The 18,485-nt window shown below is 42.9% G+C and overlaps 1 protein-coding gene across 2 annotated transcripts in view; it reads right to left on the bottom strand.

Annotated features, from left to right (window-relative positions):
• The window catches only part of Auts2 (activator of transcription and developmental regulator AUTS2), a 1,104,996-nt gene that overhangs the window by 804,605 nt on the left and 281,906 nt on the right, over window positions 1–18,485 (bottom strand). For both annotated transcript variants that reach the window (XM_052168633.1, XM_052168634.1), the window contains exon 2: window positions 16,896–17,108. In XM_052168633.1, coding sequence (XP_052024593.1) covers window positions 16,896–17,108 — 213 coding nt within the window. The remainder of the gene's footprint in view (window positions 1–16,895; window positions 17,109–18,485) is intronic.

The following is an 18,485-nucleotide window of genomic DNA, read 5'->3' as shown; positions in this document are numbered from 1 at the left end:
CTCTTCTTTCCCTTTTTGTAAAAACAAGAATCCAAGAGGAATGATAACCAAAAACATTTTATTGTTTATCGTAGGAGGTGGTATTCTCAGGAGCCAAAAGTTTCTTTAAAAGACAAAAGGGACTTTGAGAAACTTGCCACACTGAGAAAGGCTGTCAGAGCATATCTGAGAAGACACCCAAAGTTAGGAGCCACCATGCCACCACTCTGAGCAGTTCTGACTGTGAGCAGTGCTGACTGGGAAGAGTTCCCCCGCGGAGGGGGTGGGAGTGTATATATCATACATAAAGGCATCCCAGTCCACACTAACTGAAGGAGCAAATATGAGGACAACTAAGTAACTGTGTCCCTTGATAAAAATTCATACTGTTTTGAAAGTCAAAACAATTTAGACAGCAGGCCTCTAGGACCATATTATACTATGTAAAGATCTCCCATTTACTAAATTCGTTTTCACTTTTGATGCAAAAGCATAGAGCACCCTTACACACATACTTACAGGAAAAAGTAAGCTTGGTGGTGAACCTCACCTCACTCTCATCTACTTTCATCTGTGTCTCTCTTCAACCATTTTTAGTTCTAAAAAATAGAAAGCTATAGTTTCCAGCTTTGCCTGGCTCCGTTGTCAGCTCTACTCTTTTGTCAGGCTGGAGCACTGAGTGTGTGCGCATCTGTATATTTATACATATATACCATGCATGTCTAGGCTCCTTGAAATACAGAGGGGAGTCCCCTAGAGCTAGAGTACTGGTGGTTTGTGAGCCACCCAATGTGGGTATTAGGAGCCAAATTCTGCTCCTTTCCAAAAGCAGCAAGCACTTTTCACCAGTGATCTCTCCAGACCCATCTGGGACACATTTGCGGGATGTACAAGTGTTGAACAGTACTTCAGTGTACAGGACACCACTCATCTGAAAAGCTTGCAGTACAGAAGGAAGGGCAGACATGAGTAAGAATGCCAGAAACGGAGAGGGGTGAACATGTGAGTCCAATATTAGAGCACCCAGATAGCATGCCCAGCACCCTAAGTGCCATTGCCAGTACTTCATAAGCAGAGTGGTATAAGACAACAGCAATCCCACCACTCATGAGGCAGAGGCAGGAGATCAGTAGTCCCTAGAACAGTCTCAGCTACACACTGAGTCTGAGGCTGGGCTATATGTGACTTTGTACCAAATATACAAGAAGCCAAAAAGACAGACCTGAAATTATACATAATGCAAAGTGTGAGGAAGTAAAAACATGAGCTCAGGAGAGAACCCCCAGACATTCCCTGGATTGAGAGATATGGCCAGAAAAAGCTTCCCTAAAGGATAAAATCTGAGGTGACACCCAAAGAGTTGAGAGGAAGACCACCTCCATAAATGAGAAGTCTGTGTGTGGCTCCTGTGGAGAGAACATAAGGAGAGTCATGAAGGCTGCAGCTGCAGTGAGAGGAACAGGAGACGAGGCTGAAGAAGCTCCTGGAAGAACCAAACACTGTCCACAAGTGGACATGGAAATTTATTTTTGATAGAGAGATTATGTCATGATGAGATTATATACGGTGAGAGTATTGGCATCTGGAAACAGGATCACACACATGATTCTAAGAGTTGTGCTGACACACAGCAGAGCACAACCTAAAGACATAAGACTGGACACTGGGACCACAAGAAAAGCATCACAATTCTCCCACAAGAAGAGAAGGGAGGGTTTTAGAATTTTATATCCTGATACTATTTATTAGGCTTGGCCCATAAAAATGAATGAAATCCTGTCATGCAGTTACAGGGCTGGAACCAGAAATTATGTTATGTGAAACAGGTCGACCATGGGAAGTAGCACGTGGTCTCACTCAGGCTGAATCCCCAAAGGACTCAATGGCATAGAATTTGAAATTATACTGATGGTTACCAGGGGTTGGGCAGCACTGGGAGGACAGAAAAGGTTAAGAACTGATGTAAAGTTGTATCACTCGGCTCTTGGTACCACTGTACAGAATAATCACTATAACTACCAGGTCTGTATTATCCGCTTCTAAAAGAAACAATTTAGAACATTTCTACCATTAAAGAATGATAAATGCTTCAGAAAATAAACATGCTCGGTCTAATTTAAACATCACACAATGTATAACATAGAAGTTCCTCAAAGGCCTGTGAGATGCTACCTGAAGCCAAACCTGAAAACCTGAGTTTGATCCCTGGCCTTCACATGGAAGAGAGAGAGAACCAGTTCTCATAATCTCTTCTCTGATCTACCGGTATATTCTGTGGCGTGTGCATACATACCTGCTACTCCACATCCATGCACACAAGATACATAAAAATGTAATCAACTTTGAAAGCTAATTTTCAAATATAAAGATGGAAAATGTATGAGGAAACAAACATTCTTCCCCTTATTCAGGCACTGTGTACCATATGCATATGTCACCTCATTACTGTGCACAACCTTTATGTTGTGTGTATCTGCTAAAAGGGAAACTTTTTAATTTAAAGATAAGAGTAAATGTTCCATGTAAAGAACCAGAATGATCAGGCAGCAAGAAATCTGTAGACAGAAGATAGAAATTGATCTTAATGGCTCCGCGTGCTACAGCAGCTAACACAGGAGGCACTTCAGAGAGGAGGGTGGGTCAAATGCTTTAAGTCAGCTCAAGAACAGAATAACAAGAAGCATGATGAGCTGCAGATTCAACATGGCAAGAGCTGCAGATATCACCTGCCTATATCCAGTATTTTCACAGTACCAGGAGAACTGTGGGGAATCCTCACATTCTCCCCTATACAGTTGACAACATTTGTATGACTTGCCCTATGGAGTCATAAACAGTCGACTCATCTCGGATAGGGTACCAAGGGTAGGCTGAAAGAACACAATGCCATCAACTCCAGCGTTGGATAGCCAATAAGCTCACTGGGCTTACAGGAGCATGCTTGAATGATTACTTCCAATAGGGATGAAGACTCTTCAATAGCCACATCATCAAAACGGTTCACTTCATAATGGATGACAACTTCCCAAGTTAATGAAGTCACTTCTACTGCTAACCTTCCATTCTATATTTACTCTACCAAGAGTCTGTGCAAGTGGCCCAGGAAGTAGGTTGCTAGAATCTGAGGTAGGGGGGTCTTAAAAACATGCCTGCCCATTTCTTTTGTGAATGAATGTCCATAGACCTAATCTTGAAAATCTCTTATGAGTAATCACAGCCATTCTGATTAAGATGGTAATAGTCATTAAGATGGTCAATATTCCACAAAACTACCTGTCCCACACTGTCTTCTATTAGAGAAACAGGGCCATAGAGATGTAATTACAGGGAGGTAGGAGCCAGGTGATAATAAATTATGCAGCAAAAAAGATGAAGATTCAAAAAAAAAAAGTCATTCAATTTTGCAGCGAAGCACACTGGGCACATTACCAAGCATATTTCACTCGGAGTTGGAGGCTTCCCCATCATCCTCATCATGCATTTTTTGAAGTCAAAAGTCATTATTAATAGCCTTTCTCATGTGGTGTGATAATTTCTGTAGCACTGTTCATCATGAGGGGAAGAACATTTCCAGCCTCCTATCAGTGTATGAGTAACAAGAGTTTATCTGCTGATGACATGCCAGGAAACAGTTCTAAGTGTAGCTTCTCTTACTTAAACAAGAAAGCCAAGTATTTCCTTAAAAATTTGCAGAACTCAAGTCAGAAATCTATGTTTATTATTTTACTAAGCTGAGGCTTTCTTAGTTAGGAAGAAAAACAATCAGTCCCCACCACAATACTCCTCAATGGTGGAAATTGTTATATCTGGGAAGAGATATAAATAAAATTAATAAACCTCAAAGCTTATTTTTGTTTTTATATGTGTCTCTATAGGTCAATGTGTGCAGGTATACAGGCACCCCACAAGGCCAAAAGATGGTGTCAGAGCTCCCTGCAGCTAATAGTCACAGGAGGCTGTTCGCAGGCTGATAAGGATGCTGGGAACTAAACTAAGATACTGTGCAAGTTCTAGAACTCTAGAACACTATAGTCTTTGAAGGCTTAAGATCCTGATCTATAAATGAAAGGGAATTTAAGACAAGGAAAACAAAAATGAAAAACTCTTGACATACTTAGAGTTGTTTCATTTGCTGTGTTCAGAGACTGAAACACTATTCTTCTAGGATCATTCTAATAAACTCTTAGGGATACAGCCATTGGAAAGCACTAGGTGAATGTTAATATGTCTATGGCATGCAGCAAGTCACCTCTTTCTTGTTAAAAATGTGGTGGAAGAGAGAGCAGGACACAAATGCACCAAACAAGAATATACTGCTATTGATGAAATGAATTCATATAGTGTTTAATTTTTTTTTTACAAAGATTTGCCAAATGTTTCTTATTTTGTAATTATAAAAATAAGTAAGGTCTGGGGAGGTAACCTGAGAAGCAACATCAAGGCTGCCCTCTGTTCTACACACACCACATAAAACCAGATACACTGAAGCTTATGGAGGAGAAAGTGGGGAAGAACTTGTGCTCATGGGCACAGAGGGAAATTTCCTGAATAGAACACCAATGGCTTATGCTCTAAGAACAAGAATGGGACCTCATAAAACTGCAAAGGACATGGTCAATAGGACAAAAAGGGCAACAAACAGATTGGAAAAAGATCTTTACCAATCCTACATCCGATAGAGAGCTAATATCAAATATATACAAAGAACTCAAAAAGTTAGACTCCAGAGAGTCAAATAACCCTATTAAAAATGGGGAACAGAGCTAATCAGGGAATTTTCAACTGAGAAAACTCGAATGGCTCTGAAGCACCTAAAGAAATGTTCAGGATCCTTATTTGTCAGGGAAATGCAAATCAAAACAACCCCAAGATTCCACCTCACACCAATCAGAATGGCTAAGATGAAAAACTCAGGAGTCAACAGATGCTGGAGAGGATGTGGAGAAAGAGAAACATTTCTCCATTGCTGCTGGGACTACAAGCTGGTAAAACCACTCTGGAAATCAGTTTGGTGGTTCCTCAGAAAACTGGACATAGTACTACCTGAGGGCCCAGCTATAGCACTCCTAGGCATATACCCAGAAGATACGCCAACATGTAATAAGGATACATGTGCCACTATGTTCAGAGCAGCCTTATTTATAATAGCCAGAAGCTGGAAAGAACCCTGATGTCCTTCAACAGAGGAATGGATACAGAAATTGTGGTATATATACACAATGGAGTATTATTCAGCTTTTAAAAACAATGAATTCATCAAATTCTTTGAAAATGGATGGAACTAGGAAGAGTCATCCTGAGTGAGGTAACCCAATCACAAAAGAACATACGTGGTATACACTCACTGATGGTGAGTGGATATTAGCCCAAAAGCTCAAAATAAACATGTTACAATTCACAGACCTCAGGAAGTTCAGGAAGAAGGAAGAGCAAAGGGGGGTGGTACTTTGGTTCCTCAGAGAAAGGGAACAAAATATTCACAGGAACAACTATGGAGACAAAGTGTGGAGCAGAGACTGAAGGAAAGACCACCCAGAGACTGTCCTACCTGGGGATTCATCCTATAAACAGTCACCAAACCCCAAATCTACTATGGATGACAAGAAGTGCATACCAAAAGGAGCCTTTTATGGTTGCCTTTTGGAGGGGCCCTGCCAAATCCTTTCAGATACAGAGGTGAATACCAGCAGCCAACCATTGGACTGAGCGCAAGGTTCACAATGAAGGAGTTGGGGTGCAGACTGGAGGAGCTGGGGAAGGCGGTTGCAGTCCCATGGAAACAATGATGGTGTTGGCCAACCAGACACCCCGGGGCTCCCAGAGACTAAGCCATAAACCAAGGGGTACACATAGTTCCAGCCAAAAGTGTGGCAGACGAATGCTTTGTTGGGCATCAGTAGGAGGAAAGGTCCTTGGTCCTGTGAAGGCTCAATAGAGGCCCCAGTGTGGGGAAACTAGGGGGGGGAGGTGGGAGTGGGTTAGGTGGAGGAACATATTCTTGGAGGCAGGGGGAGGGAGGATGGGTTGGGGGTTTTGGGGAGGGGGAAACTGGGAAGGGGTATAATATTTGAAATGTAAATGAAGAATATATTCAATAAAAAATTTAAAAAACAGATTTGCTGAATGTTTCTTATTTTGTAATTATAAAAATAAGTAAGGTCTGGAGAGGTAGCCAGAGGAACAACATCAAGGCTGTTCTCTGGCCTACACACACCCATGTACACATATTGCTTGTACACACAAGCATCCACTCACAAAATGAAGCTCTCTCCCATGGGATGTGCATGTGCACGCACATGTGCGAGTGCCTGCATGCATTCGTGCATGCATGTATATGTGTGTGCACACATGTGTGCATGCCTGTGTGTGTGTGTGTGTGTGTGTGTGTGTGTGGCAGGAGAACTATATGCATGAGCCATTATGCTACTATCAGAGGATAACTTTCAGGATAGGCTCTGTTCTGTTCTGTTCGGGTCGGGTCGGGTCAGGTAGGGTCGGGTCGGGTCAGGTCAGTTTCCTTCAGTTCTGTTCATCATGTACTAGGAACTGAACTCAAGTCCCATGTACACATGTTGCTTGCACACGCAAGCATCCACTCACAAAATGAAGCACTCTCCCGTGGGATGTGCATGTGCCTGCATGCATTTGCACACAACAGCTGTCTTTATACGATAAGCCATCTTACTAACACCAAATAAAAGTTTAATGCCTGACTCTTGTAGCACTGGGGGACTCACCTCCAGGGGTAGCAGTTGAGAATGAGCTTTTTCACGCATAACATAAGCTCTGATACAGGTGGTCTGAAGACCACCCTTTGAAAAGAACCATGACTCTGCTTATTCCCTACGCAGGCAAGACAGCTAATTGCTTCTCAATCTAATTATAGCTGATCTAAGCCCTGTGGAATCATCCTGTCCAGCTTTGTGCTGTATGCTTTCAAGATGTCTGACACTAGCATTTCCTGAGCAAACGCAGGTGCAAACAGTGATTGGGAAATGACCCTCTCTATCAGTATCACTGCAGGCAGAAGCTTGGGAACACTGGCAGCTTCTGCAGAGCCATGATCAATGAATGCAGGTGAATGGTTCCAGCAGGCATGTGATACAACTCATCGGGGCTCCTGGGAGACATCATGTGGGTCCAGCACCTATGAGCTCTGTTAGCTCCTACTTCTCTGTACACGCAAGAGCACTGGTACAAGGATGTATGCATACCACTGGGTATGAAAAGCACAAGAGCTCCAGCAAGGAACACTGTCCACTTTACCTCATACAAAACCAATGCTTATATCAACAGGCAAGACTGGGTCTTTATTTGGAATACCAGAAACTGCTGTTTCAGCATCATTAGGACCTAGCTGTGCCCAGATGCATTGAAACAGTTGGGTTCCGAGAGCAAAGCAGGTCTAATGGGACTAAGGGTTAAGAACATAAAAAGGTGTATGTCATAAAGGTCCCTTCAGCCCTAGCCTCAGGGGCTGAGAACAGCAAACACTTCCCATTCAAACAAAATGTGTAACACAGAATGGTTCTGTCCCAAATAATAAGTTACTAACATGTTCAAGGTAAAGATAAAAAGAAAAGACTATTATATCCATCTTCAAGTGTAATTAAAAAGGAAACTAACAACATCTTCAAACTTGAGGTCATTCCTTGTTCATCCCAGGAATTCTCCATGCAAAATTGTTTTGACAAGGAATAATCAATCCCACACATGAACACTTTGGAGAGGGACAATTTCAGTAACACTGAAGATGCTACCACTAGCAGCTCTGAATCTAAGGACACAACATAATCCTGTGTTGAACTAAGATCATCATCTATCTGTACCACAGTCCCATCAAATCAATATCGCATTCTACCCTCATCATGCTTAGACACCATACCTACTTCTGACAGAGCTATATCATGAGACAGAATCTATAGACAGAAAAGCTACACACACAAACCTAAATACATAGTAAATCCCACTGCTCCAGAGATCATCCAGTCAGAGGCTGAGAAGATGGCTCGGCGAGTCAAGGACTGACTTGTAAGCACAATGATCTGAGATTGTGCCCCTCAACCCACAGAAAATTCTAGGCATGACAGTTCATGCTTTTAATCCCAGTGTAAAGGAAGCAGACACAGGAGGATCTCCTAGGTTTTCTAGGCATTCAGCCGGAGTAAGTTCCAGGCCAATAAGTAACCAAGCACTTGAGAAGTCTCATGGAAGATTGGACTCTGTCCTCCATGAACATGTTCACATATACACTTGTACAATTCAACACCTCTGCCCACAAAAAGACACTAGCAATAGCAACAGTGGATCTGTGGAAACAGATAGAAGAAAAAAATATATGTCCTATGTTGAACTTAGGAGGCTATCACAAGATGCCATGGACTTGACCTGACAGTTGAACATATTTAACCACACAGTAAAAGCAGAGAGTAGCTGGCACTCACTCGGTTCCTCCCTAGACCCACAGGTGTACATTTGATTCTTTGGGAAAGGAGTGTTCGAGTGTACAGAACCTCCAAATATACCTTCAACTCTTCCTATTTTGAAACAAGGTCTAAAGATTGGATGTGAGGATGCCCAATGGTTCTCAAGGGCATTTACCACATGGACCTGTCCCTGCCTGCTCATCTCAAAGCCCACCCACTATTTCATTTTCAATTAGCAGCTCCTCGAAAGGCAGTAATGAAAGCAGTTGCTAAAGAGCATTCAGATGTCACTGAAAGACTGCAAACCCAAACTGTAAATAGCACGTTGTGAGTCGCCTGTCACTGCCATCAACTCCCACGGGAATCTCGAAGCACGTGGCTATCACAACCGTATGCTTGGATCCCCACCAACACCACTGTCAACCGCAGGCAGCCACCCACTCCCAACTCCTACCCATACCTGTCATGTACAGACTTGTGTAAGGATGGGATTGCTTCATGTTCTGTAGCTGACACAGGCTGCATGGAGATAACTTGGTATTCTTCTAAGAAGGAAAAATGTACAGTTCGACTCCCCCACCCCAAAAGCAGTGTATTAAATTTTTATTTCTTTTAATTGCGTGTATTCATATACGTTTGTGTGGGGGAATGTGCGTCTGAGTTCAGGTGCTCTCAAGAGGCAAGTGTGGCCTTGTTCTCCCTGGGGGCTGAAGTAACAAAGGACTCTGAGTGGCCTGACATGGTGATGGGGACTAGACTTAGTTCTTCTCCAAGAGCAGAACAAAACATAACTTAGCACTAAACCATCGTTCAGCTCTCAAAATGCAGTTTGAAATCAAAGGGAGTTACAGCCTCCCCTACCTTTGTCAACCACCTATTCAAGTTCCAAAAGTTTGGTGCCCAGATTTCTTGATTTTTGGTTTTCTTTACTGATTCTATTTCCACTTTCAGGGCTGAAACTGTTTTACTCAATTCCTTCACTGTTTGTATTGTCATGGATTTTTTTTTTAAAGGGAGTCATTCATTTCCACTTCAAGGACCTCTATCATACTCACAAAGGCTGTTTTGAGGTCTTTTTCTTAGGCTTCACCTAGGTTGGAGGCTGCTGTGGGAGGCTTGCTGGGCTCTAGTGGGACACACTGTCCAGGATATTACTGACTGCAATTTTCACATTGGTGTATAGGCATCTCGGACAGAAAAGATTATAATTCTAGATGCTGCTACCTAGTCTTGAGTTTGCCAGAGAGATGTTTTATTCCTTGATTTCTGTTTCCTCTCTGGTTCTTAGGAGAGCATTATAGCTGTGTGTTGTCTGGTAGACAATTCTTCTGGGATCCTGGCAGGTCTTTATCTGCAACACCAGTATGTATTCCAGATAATCAAACATGGGTGTTTGGGGTTATTGCAAACTTAGGAATGGGGAAGGGTTGGGATAGGTGGTTTATAGGAGTTGGGGAAAGTTGGGAGTTCCACCAGGATATGCTCAGAACTCTGGCAATGTGGGCAGAGAGCAAGAAGAGGCTACAGAAGAAGACCTGCTACAAGGTTGGGAAGGAGACTGGGGCTTTGGACTTGGAGGGAGACTTGAATGTCTACCACTAGCTTACTTGTTTCCCTGGCCAGGGTGGCCTGTGGGTTCCCAGGGAGAACCTGCTTGAGTTGGGGGCTGTGAAAAAAGTGGGGAGGTGTCTGGAGGGGGGAGATCTGTGTGATCCATTGGAATGGTTTGCAGAGTTGGAGATGAAACTAGACTGGGGGATTGAATTTGGAGGAAGAGAGAGAGAGAGAAAGAGAGAGGGGGGAAGGAGGGAGGGAGGGAGAGAGGGAAGTAAAGAGAGAGGGAGGGAGGGAGGGAGGGAGGGAGGGAGAGAGAGAGAGAGAGAGAGAGAGAGAGAGAGAGAGAGAGAGAGAGAGAGAGAGAGAGAGAGATGAAGATCTGTGGTTAGCCTACTGGCCAGAGTGGCCTGTGAGTTCCCAGGGAGTTGAGGGGTGTAATAAAGAAACAGGGCAAGGTACTGGTTAGGAGGGGAAATCTGTGTGATCCACTGGAGATGGATGTAGAGAGAGGAGAGGCTTCAGCAGATAGCCTGTTTCAAAATAGAAAATGAGACTATGGAATTGAATCTGGAAAACCATCTGAAGTAAACCTTCCTGCCTCCCTGGGAAGAATGGGCTGTGGGTTCTCAGGAAGGACCTGCTGAAACTGAGACTGGGGTGAAACACAGTGGTGGGGGGAAGATTTGTATAGTCCACTGGTGATGGAGGCAGAGGGAAAGGGAGCCACCCTTAAATGGTCTGCTGCAGAGTCAGATAGGTTTGGAGGATTCAAGTGAGAGGAGCTGGGGAAGAGATGGTAAGTCTACTGGCTTCCCTGGCCAGAGCAGCCTTTGGGTTCCTGCTGCAGCCTGGAGCTGGTACCTGGGATAAAGCACTGAGTGGGGAGAAGTTTGGAAGGGAAGATCTGTGTGATCCACTCGAGTTTCAGAAGCAGGTATTCTGTAGCAGAGCTGGGGATGCAAAGGGAGGGCTGGATTTGGACTAGAAGGAAAGGCTGGATTTTCCTAAGAGCAGGAAATCTGCACTTAGACTACCTGATTCCCCAGCCAGAGTGTTCATTCCTTCATTTTTGGAAAGCACATGAAATCCCAATTTACATTTTATGTGAGATTATGAAGCTTGAGTTAAAATGGTTGGACTGCAGTTCACATTCCTTAACACCAGCTCTGGGCACCTCCAGGCACTTGGCTAGCACAGCAAATTTATTAAGGAGCACACAGAAAAGTTCATATGTCCTCTCATTACGAAACTACAATCCCAAATTACATCCATGGTTCAAATACTCCCATTTCCAGAGCTTTTGGCTCTGCAGTCACACTGGGTAAATACCTGTGTGGTTTTTGGCCTAGATTTCCACTCAAAACTAATTAACAGGTCTTCAGAAATGTGGCTTTAGCTAGATTTTGTTTAATCTAAGTTTTCTATTATAAGTCTTCCTTTGCAATATAATAGCTACAATAACCAATACCACAGGGTGCTCCCAAGAGTGTTAGTAACACTGAAACAAATAAAGGACCAGTCTGAGGAAACAGTCCCAGCAGGAAGAGACATTTACTGGACATGATGCTCTATCAGGAGTACAGGAAACACATCAAAAGGTTCATGTACCTTACTGCACCAACTCTACCCCTCTATCCAGGTAAGGCCAGCATGTACAGCCTGTACAGTAAGTGAAAGCAACTGCCTTTGGATATCTCTAACAACACCTCTAACTGCAAAGGGCAACCTCTGCTCTGTAGGCATGGGTCACATGCCTACACTTTGCAATTTTCAATATCAAACAAATATTCCACCATTTTAATTGTGTTGCAGGAATTTTTTTCAGAGCGGGCCAAAGGCTCTTTCCTAACATTCAGTACTCACACAGGATTACCTGGACTTCAAGGCCCCACCATTTTAACAGTATGCAGACAGAATATATTAACTTACAATGCATGCAATTTGGATCCACATTTCTTTCTTTAAGGTGGTGCCACACAGAACTATCTTCCAGCAACTGCCATGACACCATCTGCATCAACTTGCAAAAGACCAAGGCCAGGCTCACTGACTATGGAGTTGTTAGCATTAGTATAGCTCATGAGATAACTATTATGACTATCAAGAATAAAACAAGGAATCTGGAAAGCCTAAACAAGTTACCACTGCCTGAGGAAGGTATGTAAAAGGTCAAGGTTCAACTCACTGATGTCAAATCTCTGCTTAAATCAGAACAAAGGTGGTCACTGATTCAAAGTGAAAGTGTTTGGTTTCTGCCCCAAGTTTTATCTAAATATTACACAGCAGTTAAGAGTACCAGACTGGATTACCTAACCTTCTGGGTGCTCAATAATCATACTTAGAAGTTACTACCATGGTCAGACGGATTAATAGGAAGACTACCTGGTTGTCCAAAGTCAAGTAGGTCACAGAAGACTATGGGGCATTTCTCGAAATGCCCTGTAACAGTGCAGAGTGACCATTTCTCCTATTCAGAGAGGCCATGGGGACCCCACCTGGTGAGCTCTAAACAGTGTCCATTTTACAAAGAAGAGAGTCAATACAGGGGAAAATTTCCTTCTGTGATTTCAAGCCACACCATGGTTAAGTAAGGACTTTAGCTTTCCTAGCACAGATGAAATAACTGGTAAAATTAAGTCTAGAGGAGGAGTCAGAGGTTCCTCTGAAGCCCATGGAACCCTGCAAACCATATCCTCAAAAGACCTCCACAATAAAAAAAATTGTGATAAATTCTGGCTATCTATGTGGTTTTAAAATAACCAACAGACAGTATAAAAAAAGACAAGGTTTGATGTGTTTAACAGTTTAAATAATTACACTCCCTGGAAATTAGACTTAAATCTATATGAGATGTAATTCTAACAACTATTTCTCATTAAATAATTTTAAATTATTTTTATATATGACAATGCTTCCCAGATATAGAATACCATGAACACACCTCAATGCCAACATTGCAGTCAGTGCCTACCTATGGCCAAGAGGGACAGACCTACTACTATTTTCAAAAATGGTAGTTTTGAAATTGCTTCTGTCTCACACTCACTAGAAACCATTTGAGTGAGAGACATCACCCTGTTTCTAAACATTTCAACAGCCTTCAAGTACCTGAAAACAAATCATGGGTTCATCACTCTTAAGATCAGCCTTGGACTAGTTGCTAAGGATTAAGTTTTCCCAAAATGTTCAGTGGAGAGTCATAATTTCACTAGAGGGTAAGGAAATATATAACTTTGTAATGCTTGGTGGATACAGCATGAGTCATTTTCCCAGTTAAAGACGAAAGGTCCTATAGAGAGGTACTGCTTCCTCTCCTTACACCCCCAAGTCTTCTGCAAACAACACTTCTAATGGCTGCTCATATCATAAGGACTCAACGGTTCTACACAGGAGAAATAATAAGCATTGTAATATGCTATCCTACAAGCCATACTGTAACCAATCTCCATGAAATCATCTATGCCTGTTTGTCCACCATGATGGGCCAGTAGACTATTGGCATTCCCCCATAAAGAGGAGTAGTAGTGGAGGTCATTGGGATCTCACCAAAAACATCAGCCAACTCCCAGCTATTTGTGTACAATTCTGCCCTGTTCTGACCTCACAATTGTTCTCCAGGTACTAACACATACTGCCTGGCAAAGCCTGCCTAAGGAAGCTCCATCTGAGTGGCCATGGAGAAAGCATCATCTGTGCTAGGCAAAGACTTTGCAGTGCTGCTGCTCCCAGGTCACCCACAGGAATGTCAGCACCCTGTCACCCTGCTCTGTGAGTGAGTCCAATAGTCACTAGTGCACTAGGGTAAACGATGGTGCAATTGGACTTTGGAGTGTGGATGAGAGTAGACATCATTTATGTCTTCCTCAGGAAGAAAGTTTTCACAACAGCAGGTCACAGAGATATAAACAGTTTTGTATCATAGTAATTCCCGCCTTTGATCAGATTTTTTTCCCCTGTTCTTTTGGAGACTGGGACAATGTTGTTGAAACTTACATCCATTTGCCAAGCTGGTTTCTGATCAGCCCTCTTCTAAGACAGTATGTATTTACCCTTAAAACATAATCCAGCAAATAAGCTAAGTGCCAATTAAAACACCTTCTTTTGACAGAATGGAAACACATCACAGGAGCGTAGTTTTATAATCAGACAAGGGAAGGAAAAGCAATTTGGTTTTAGAACTACACCTTTTCCCCCCTTCTCTCTTAAAAGTATATAATTGCACTCTCAGAGTGAAAAGATTAGTTGCTTTCAACAGACTCTCAGGGAAAAAAAAAATCCTATTATTTCCTTTCTGCTAAAGAGTAATGTCTTCCATAATTACAGGAAAGTCATGTATTAAGTTGCCTGCTCAGGAAGTACCACCCTAATAGGATGCAAAGTTAATTCACTTTCCACATGTCACAAAGGGAGACCAGGATCCCTGTTCCTCAAACCCACTGTCATCTCTAAGTCTTCAGGTTTTAACTCCCTCAGTCACAGGCACTAAAGGACAACCCATTAATTTGAAAATTCTCCTCAAAGCTCATTAGCGACTCAAGGCCCCTTCCAGCTAGGTTATTCTCCCAAGTAAGGAGTTAGAGGACAGAGGAAACTGACTGTGGTGCATACTAACCTCTAACACAAGGAAAATCCCACCTAGTCTCACCACCAATAACAAGCACCATACTTTTACGTCAGTTATCAACTCGTCTTCCTCTCTTAACATAAATAAAATTCTTGATAAACTGGTATATTCAGGCATGAATAAAGGATATAAGAATATACTATGTTCTTGTTATACAGGTGAAAAGTGGGATTCATTCTTTGTTATCTGCAAAGTAAGTACTCTTCAAAGCTTTGACTTCAAATATCATCAGAATCCAAGGTATCATTTTACCATCAAGACTGAAAAGTTAAATTCCAGACGTATGATCCCAGTCTTCTGTCTGCTCATGAAAGTTTTCAGAGAAGAATTCTAAAACTCCTGGCTTCAGGAAAATCACAAAGAGTACTTGAAGGCAAAGAAAAGAAAAGTGAGACAGGGCTACAGAGAAAGACATACTGCACGGTCTTGGCAGGGAAGCGTTTCCTCACCTGACTGCACCAGAACAAGTCCTGTATCATGTTGGGAAGGCAAGAGGGCCTGGGACAAAGGTGACGATATTGCAGTTTCTCTCCACTGGTCATTGTATTTGCACATAAGGAACTAAAATTCCAGAGCACTGTCACCTTTTGTGAATCCCAGTCTTCCTCCCTCTCCCCAGCTCCTCACCCCAGTGCGGAAAAGACCTTCATCTAACTTTGGTTACCTTCAAGCTTTCCAACTCAGTACCCGTGCTGTGAACTTAGATTATCCTGCTTTATCTGTGCCTTCGTAGGCAGCTTCCAAAATCAAATGTGCTGTCTGACCTTGTTGTTTCGAAAATTATTTGTAGATCATCCTCTCTCCATCCTATGACCTAGAGTCCTTTTTTTCTCCATGCTCAATCCTTATGCCAAACAAAGAAAACAATATACAGGGGAAACTGAGGGGCTACAGAAATCTTGTATAATTTGCAATTGTAAATAGATATAGCAAGGGGGTCTCTAACAAACCACCTCATCTCTTACAGCCCCAGTTTCCGCATCTCTAAAATATACATGGCAGTTAACCACTAGGCAGGGTAACTGCATGACCTGCTAGCTAAGCCATACACTGAAGACATGTAGCACAGTTAATACAGACTCTGTAATTACACAAATGTTAATCCTACTAACAAGTGAGTTTGATGGTGCCTGGGGTCATATTTGAGGACATTATGATACAGGCCTTTCTGTGTCCTTTCTAACATCCATCAATATGTCCTTCTGACTATGACACCAAACAACTCATTCCATCCCCTCAAGGCTTTTTGTCTTTCCAAACCTGTAACTAAAAGTCATCACTCAGAACACATTTCTCAAGTTTTACACAAGTGACTTCCAAAGCAGCTTGTCCATGATCAAGCTGTAAACTTCTTACACAGAAGATGCCATGAGTGCCTGGACAGATGTTTGGGGTTTGTGTTTACTGCGGGACATGGTATGGTAGTGACAATCTGTGAGGTTTTAGAAGCACTGTTTTCTGTGATCCCAGTTTTTATACTCTGGAGAGAAATATCTGAAAACTAGAAATTACCTGTTTCAGCACCTGCTCTGTCAACCATGACAACTCCTTTCTTTGTGCCTTTTAAGACACAACCAATCTAACCCAACATCCATCAAACCTCACAGGGCACAGGTATCTACAAGCACTGAAGTAACAATGTGAGGAGAAACTGTTTTGAACAGCTTTGTTTTGCATTATCAATCCATCTCACATAAGAATTTCCATAGACAGATAGATGTCCTAAAGGTAAATTCTGCATTTGCATATGAATCTTTGTAACCTAATGATTTGTAGGCCAGAGCCCATGGCCACAATAAAAACCTCTGTTCAAACAATTACAAAGACCATCCTGAGTCTGAGGGTTGAAGAACCCAATGGTGGCACACAGGTGGACATTCGTTATTGCAACTTCCCTCCCACATGACATAGTATGAATTTTATAGTAGGACCTGCCAACACAGAGCACCATTTTTAGCACACAAGAACCCTGAGATGTACAATGTATATAACCATATTTTCCAAGCCATCTGTCCACACCACAAAGATCTCTATAAAAGTCAGACGATCTCCATCTCCCTCATATGCCAAGAGTATTCCATGAAGAACTGACACACAGAAAACCTAATGAAAGGGTGCCAATGGTGGAGTGTTAGTCAAATACTGATGACACACCTAGACATTGATAGTATTCCCTAGAATCAAGCATACAACTTTCCAAAGCAATTACTGCATCATCATATTAAGGAAACTATCACCTATGGAAAAGGCTTACAGAGGCACCGGAGGCAAGAGGCGGCCCTGGGAAAGCCTGAATCAGGCTTGCTCACCTGTCTGAGTCCCTTAGGCATCTTCTTTCTCTTCCCCAGGTGCTGGCAGAGGTTGCGGTCATTTTCTCGATCTGAGCTGTAGTGGTGTGAGTGGCTGAGCCGGCTCTTCTTTGAGTGAAAAGACAAGCCATTGGTAAGAGCTTCTCGTTTTTTCTTGGTCAGGGGAGTCTGTCGTTTCTCCACACGTTCCTGAGGCTTAACTGCTACATCTTTCTGCATAAAAGAAGACAAGGAAAGGGAAGTGGTGGTTACAGGAGTATCCAAGGTCACAATCAAAATACAGACTAAATAAGGTTATCAGCAAGGAGGGATGGATACAGAATTAGTGATCCAGTTTCCTGACTCCCTAATGACACCACAAATATGTGGATTCTATTCCTCTGTGCTTGTGTGTTGGGTGGTAAAGGTATGGATGAGTATCTGCACGAAAGGTAAGTCTTTGGTGACTTCCGTGACTTCCTCAATTGCTCTCTGTTTTAAGACAGAGTCTCTTATTGGCCCGAGGTTTGCTAATTAAGCCAGGTAGACTGGAGGGCAAGCCTTAGAAATTCTCCTCTGTTGGCCATCTGAGTGCTGGGATTGCAGTGTGAGCGCTGCCACATGCAGAGCAGCTCCAGGGGTTTGGACTGACGGACACAGCAAGACAATAAAGAAAAGACAGCAGATGGGCGCACTGGATACATGTAGAGAAAAGATAGGGGCTGGGGTGAGGTAGACTGGGGTCTGGACCAGAGAGGTTCCAGGCACTCAGAAGCTCAGTGTGTTTATTACAGAGTTGCACAGGAGCAGGGTTATTGCATACAGCTAGCTGAACAAGGAGCTGGGGATTTGCATTCAAATAAACCAGGAGACAGGGTTTATCCCATACAACTGGAGGGGGAAACACAGGTTTAGCTAGTCTCAGTACAAGCAGTTTCTGTAGGAGAGTTGTCTGTAGGAAGTAAATATGTCCAGCAGGGAGACTACTGGAGATCTTCTGCACACACTGTCAACACTTGCACTTTGTCCCCCGGGGAAGCACCACCCTCTCTCTAAGCCTGAGGCTATAGGATCCTAGCCATGAATGTATATATGTCCACACTACATATTCACAAAGGACCTCAGTGTTCAGGGCTTCCTCTGCTCCCTACACAGTGACTTCTCAGAGGCAGGTCAATGCACTCTGTATCCAAATTGGTACATTAATTACCTCCTATTTCCAAAATGAGCACTAAGTATGTGCTCAATTCAAGGGAAAATAAAACCACACAATAGCAAACACAGCTGAGCCTGGTGAACAGAGAGCCAGAAAGAAGACAACTGTTGGGGTTGAGGAAATGACTGCTGGGATGAAGGGCAGCAAAGCAACCAGGAAGACCCAACCATGAGCTTACGTGACCCAGTTCCCACTTAAAGACAAGAAGAGTGGAGCTTGTCTCTGCCTATAACCCATGCTTAAGAGCACACGAACAGGAGACTCTCCAGAGCTTGCTAGCTGAGAGTACTTGTATACATAAAAACATGCTCTCTCTCTCTCTCTCTCTCTCTCTCTGGTTTAATGCATATAATTAAAACAGTTAATGCATTATATATGTTAAAACCCAAGCCCCT

This window comes from Apodemus sylvaticus, chromosome 22 (assembly GCF_947179515.1).
Source record: "Apodemus sylvaticus chromosome 22, mApoSyl1.1, whole genome shotgun sequence".
In the NCBI taxonomy this organism is placed as follows: domain Eukaryota; kingdom Metazoa; phylum Chordata; class Mammalia; order Rodentia; family Muridae; genus Apodemus; species Apodemus sylvaticus.
Note: the sequence above shows the minus strand (reverse complement) of the source record. Positions and strands in the feature narration are given on the sequence as shown.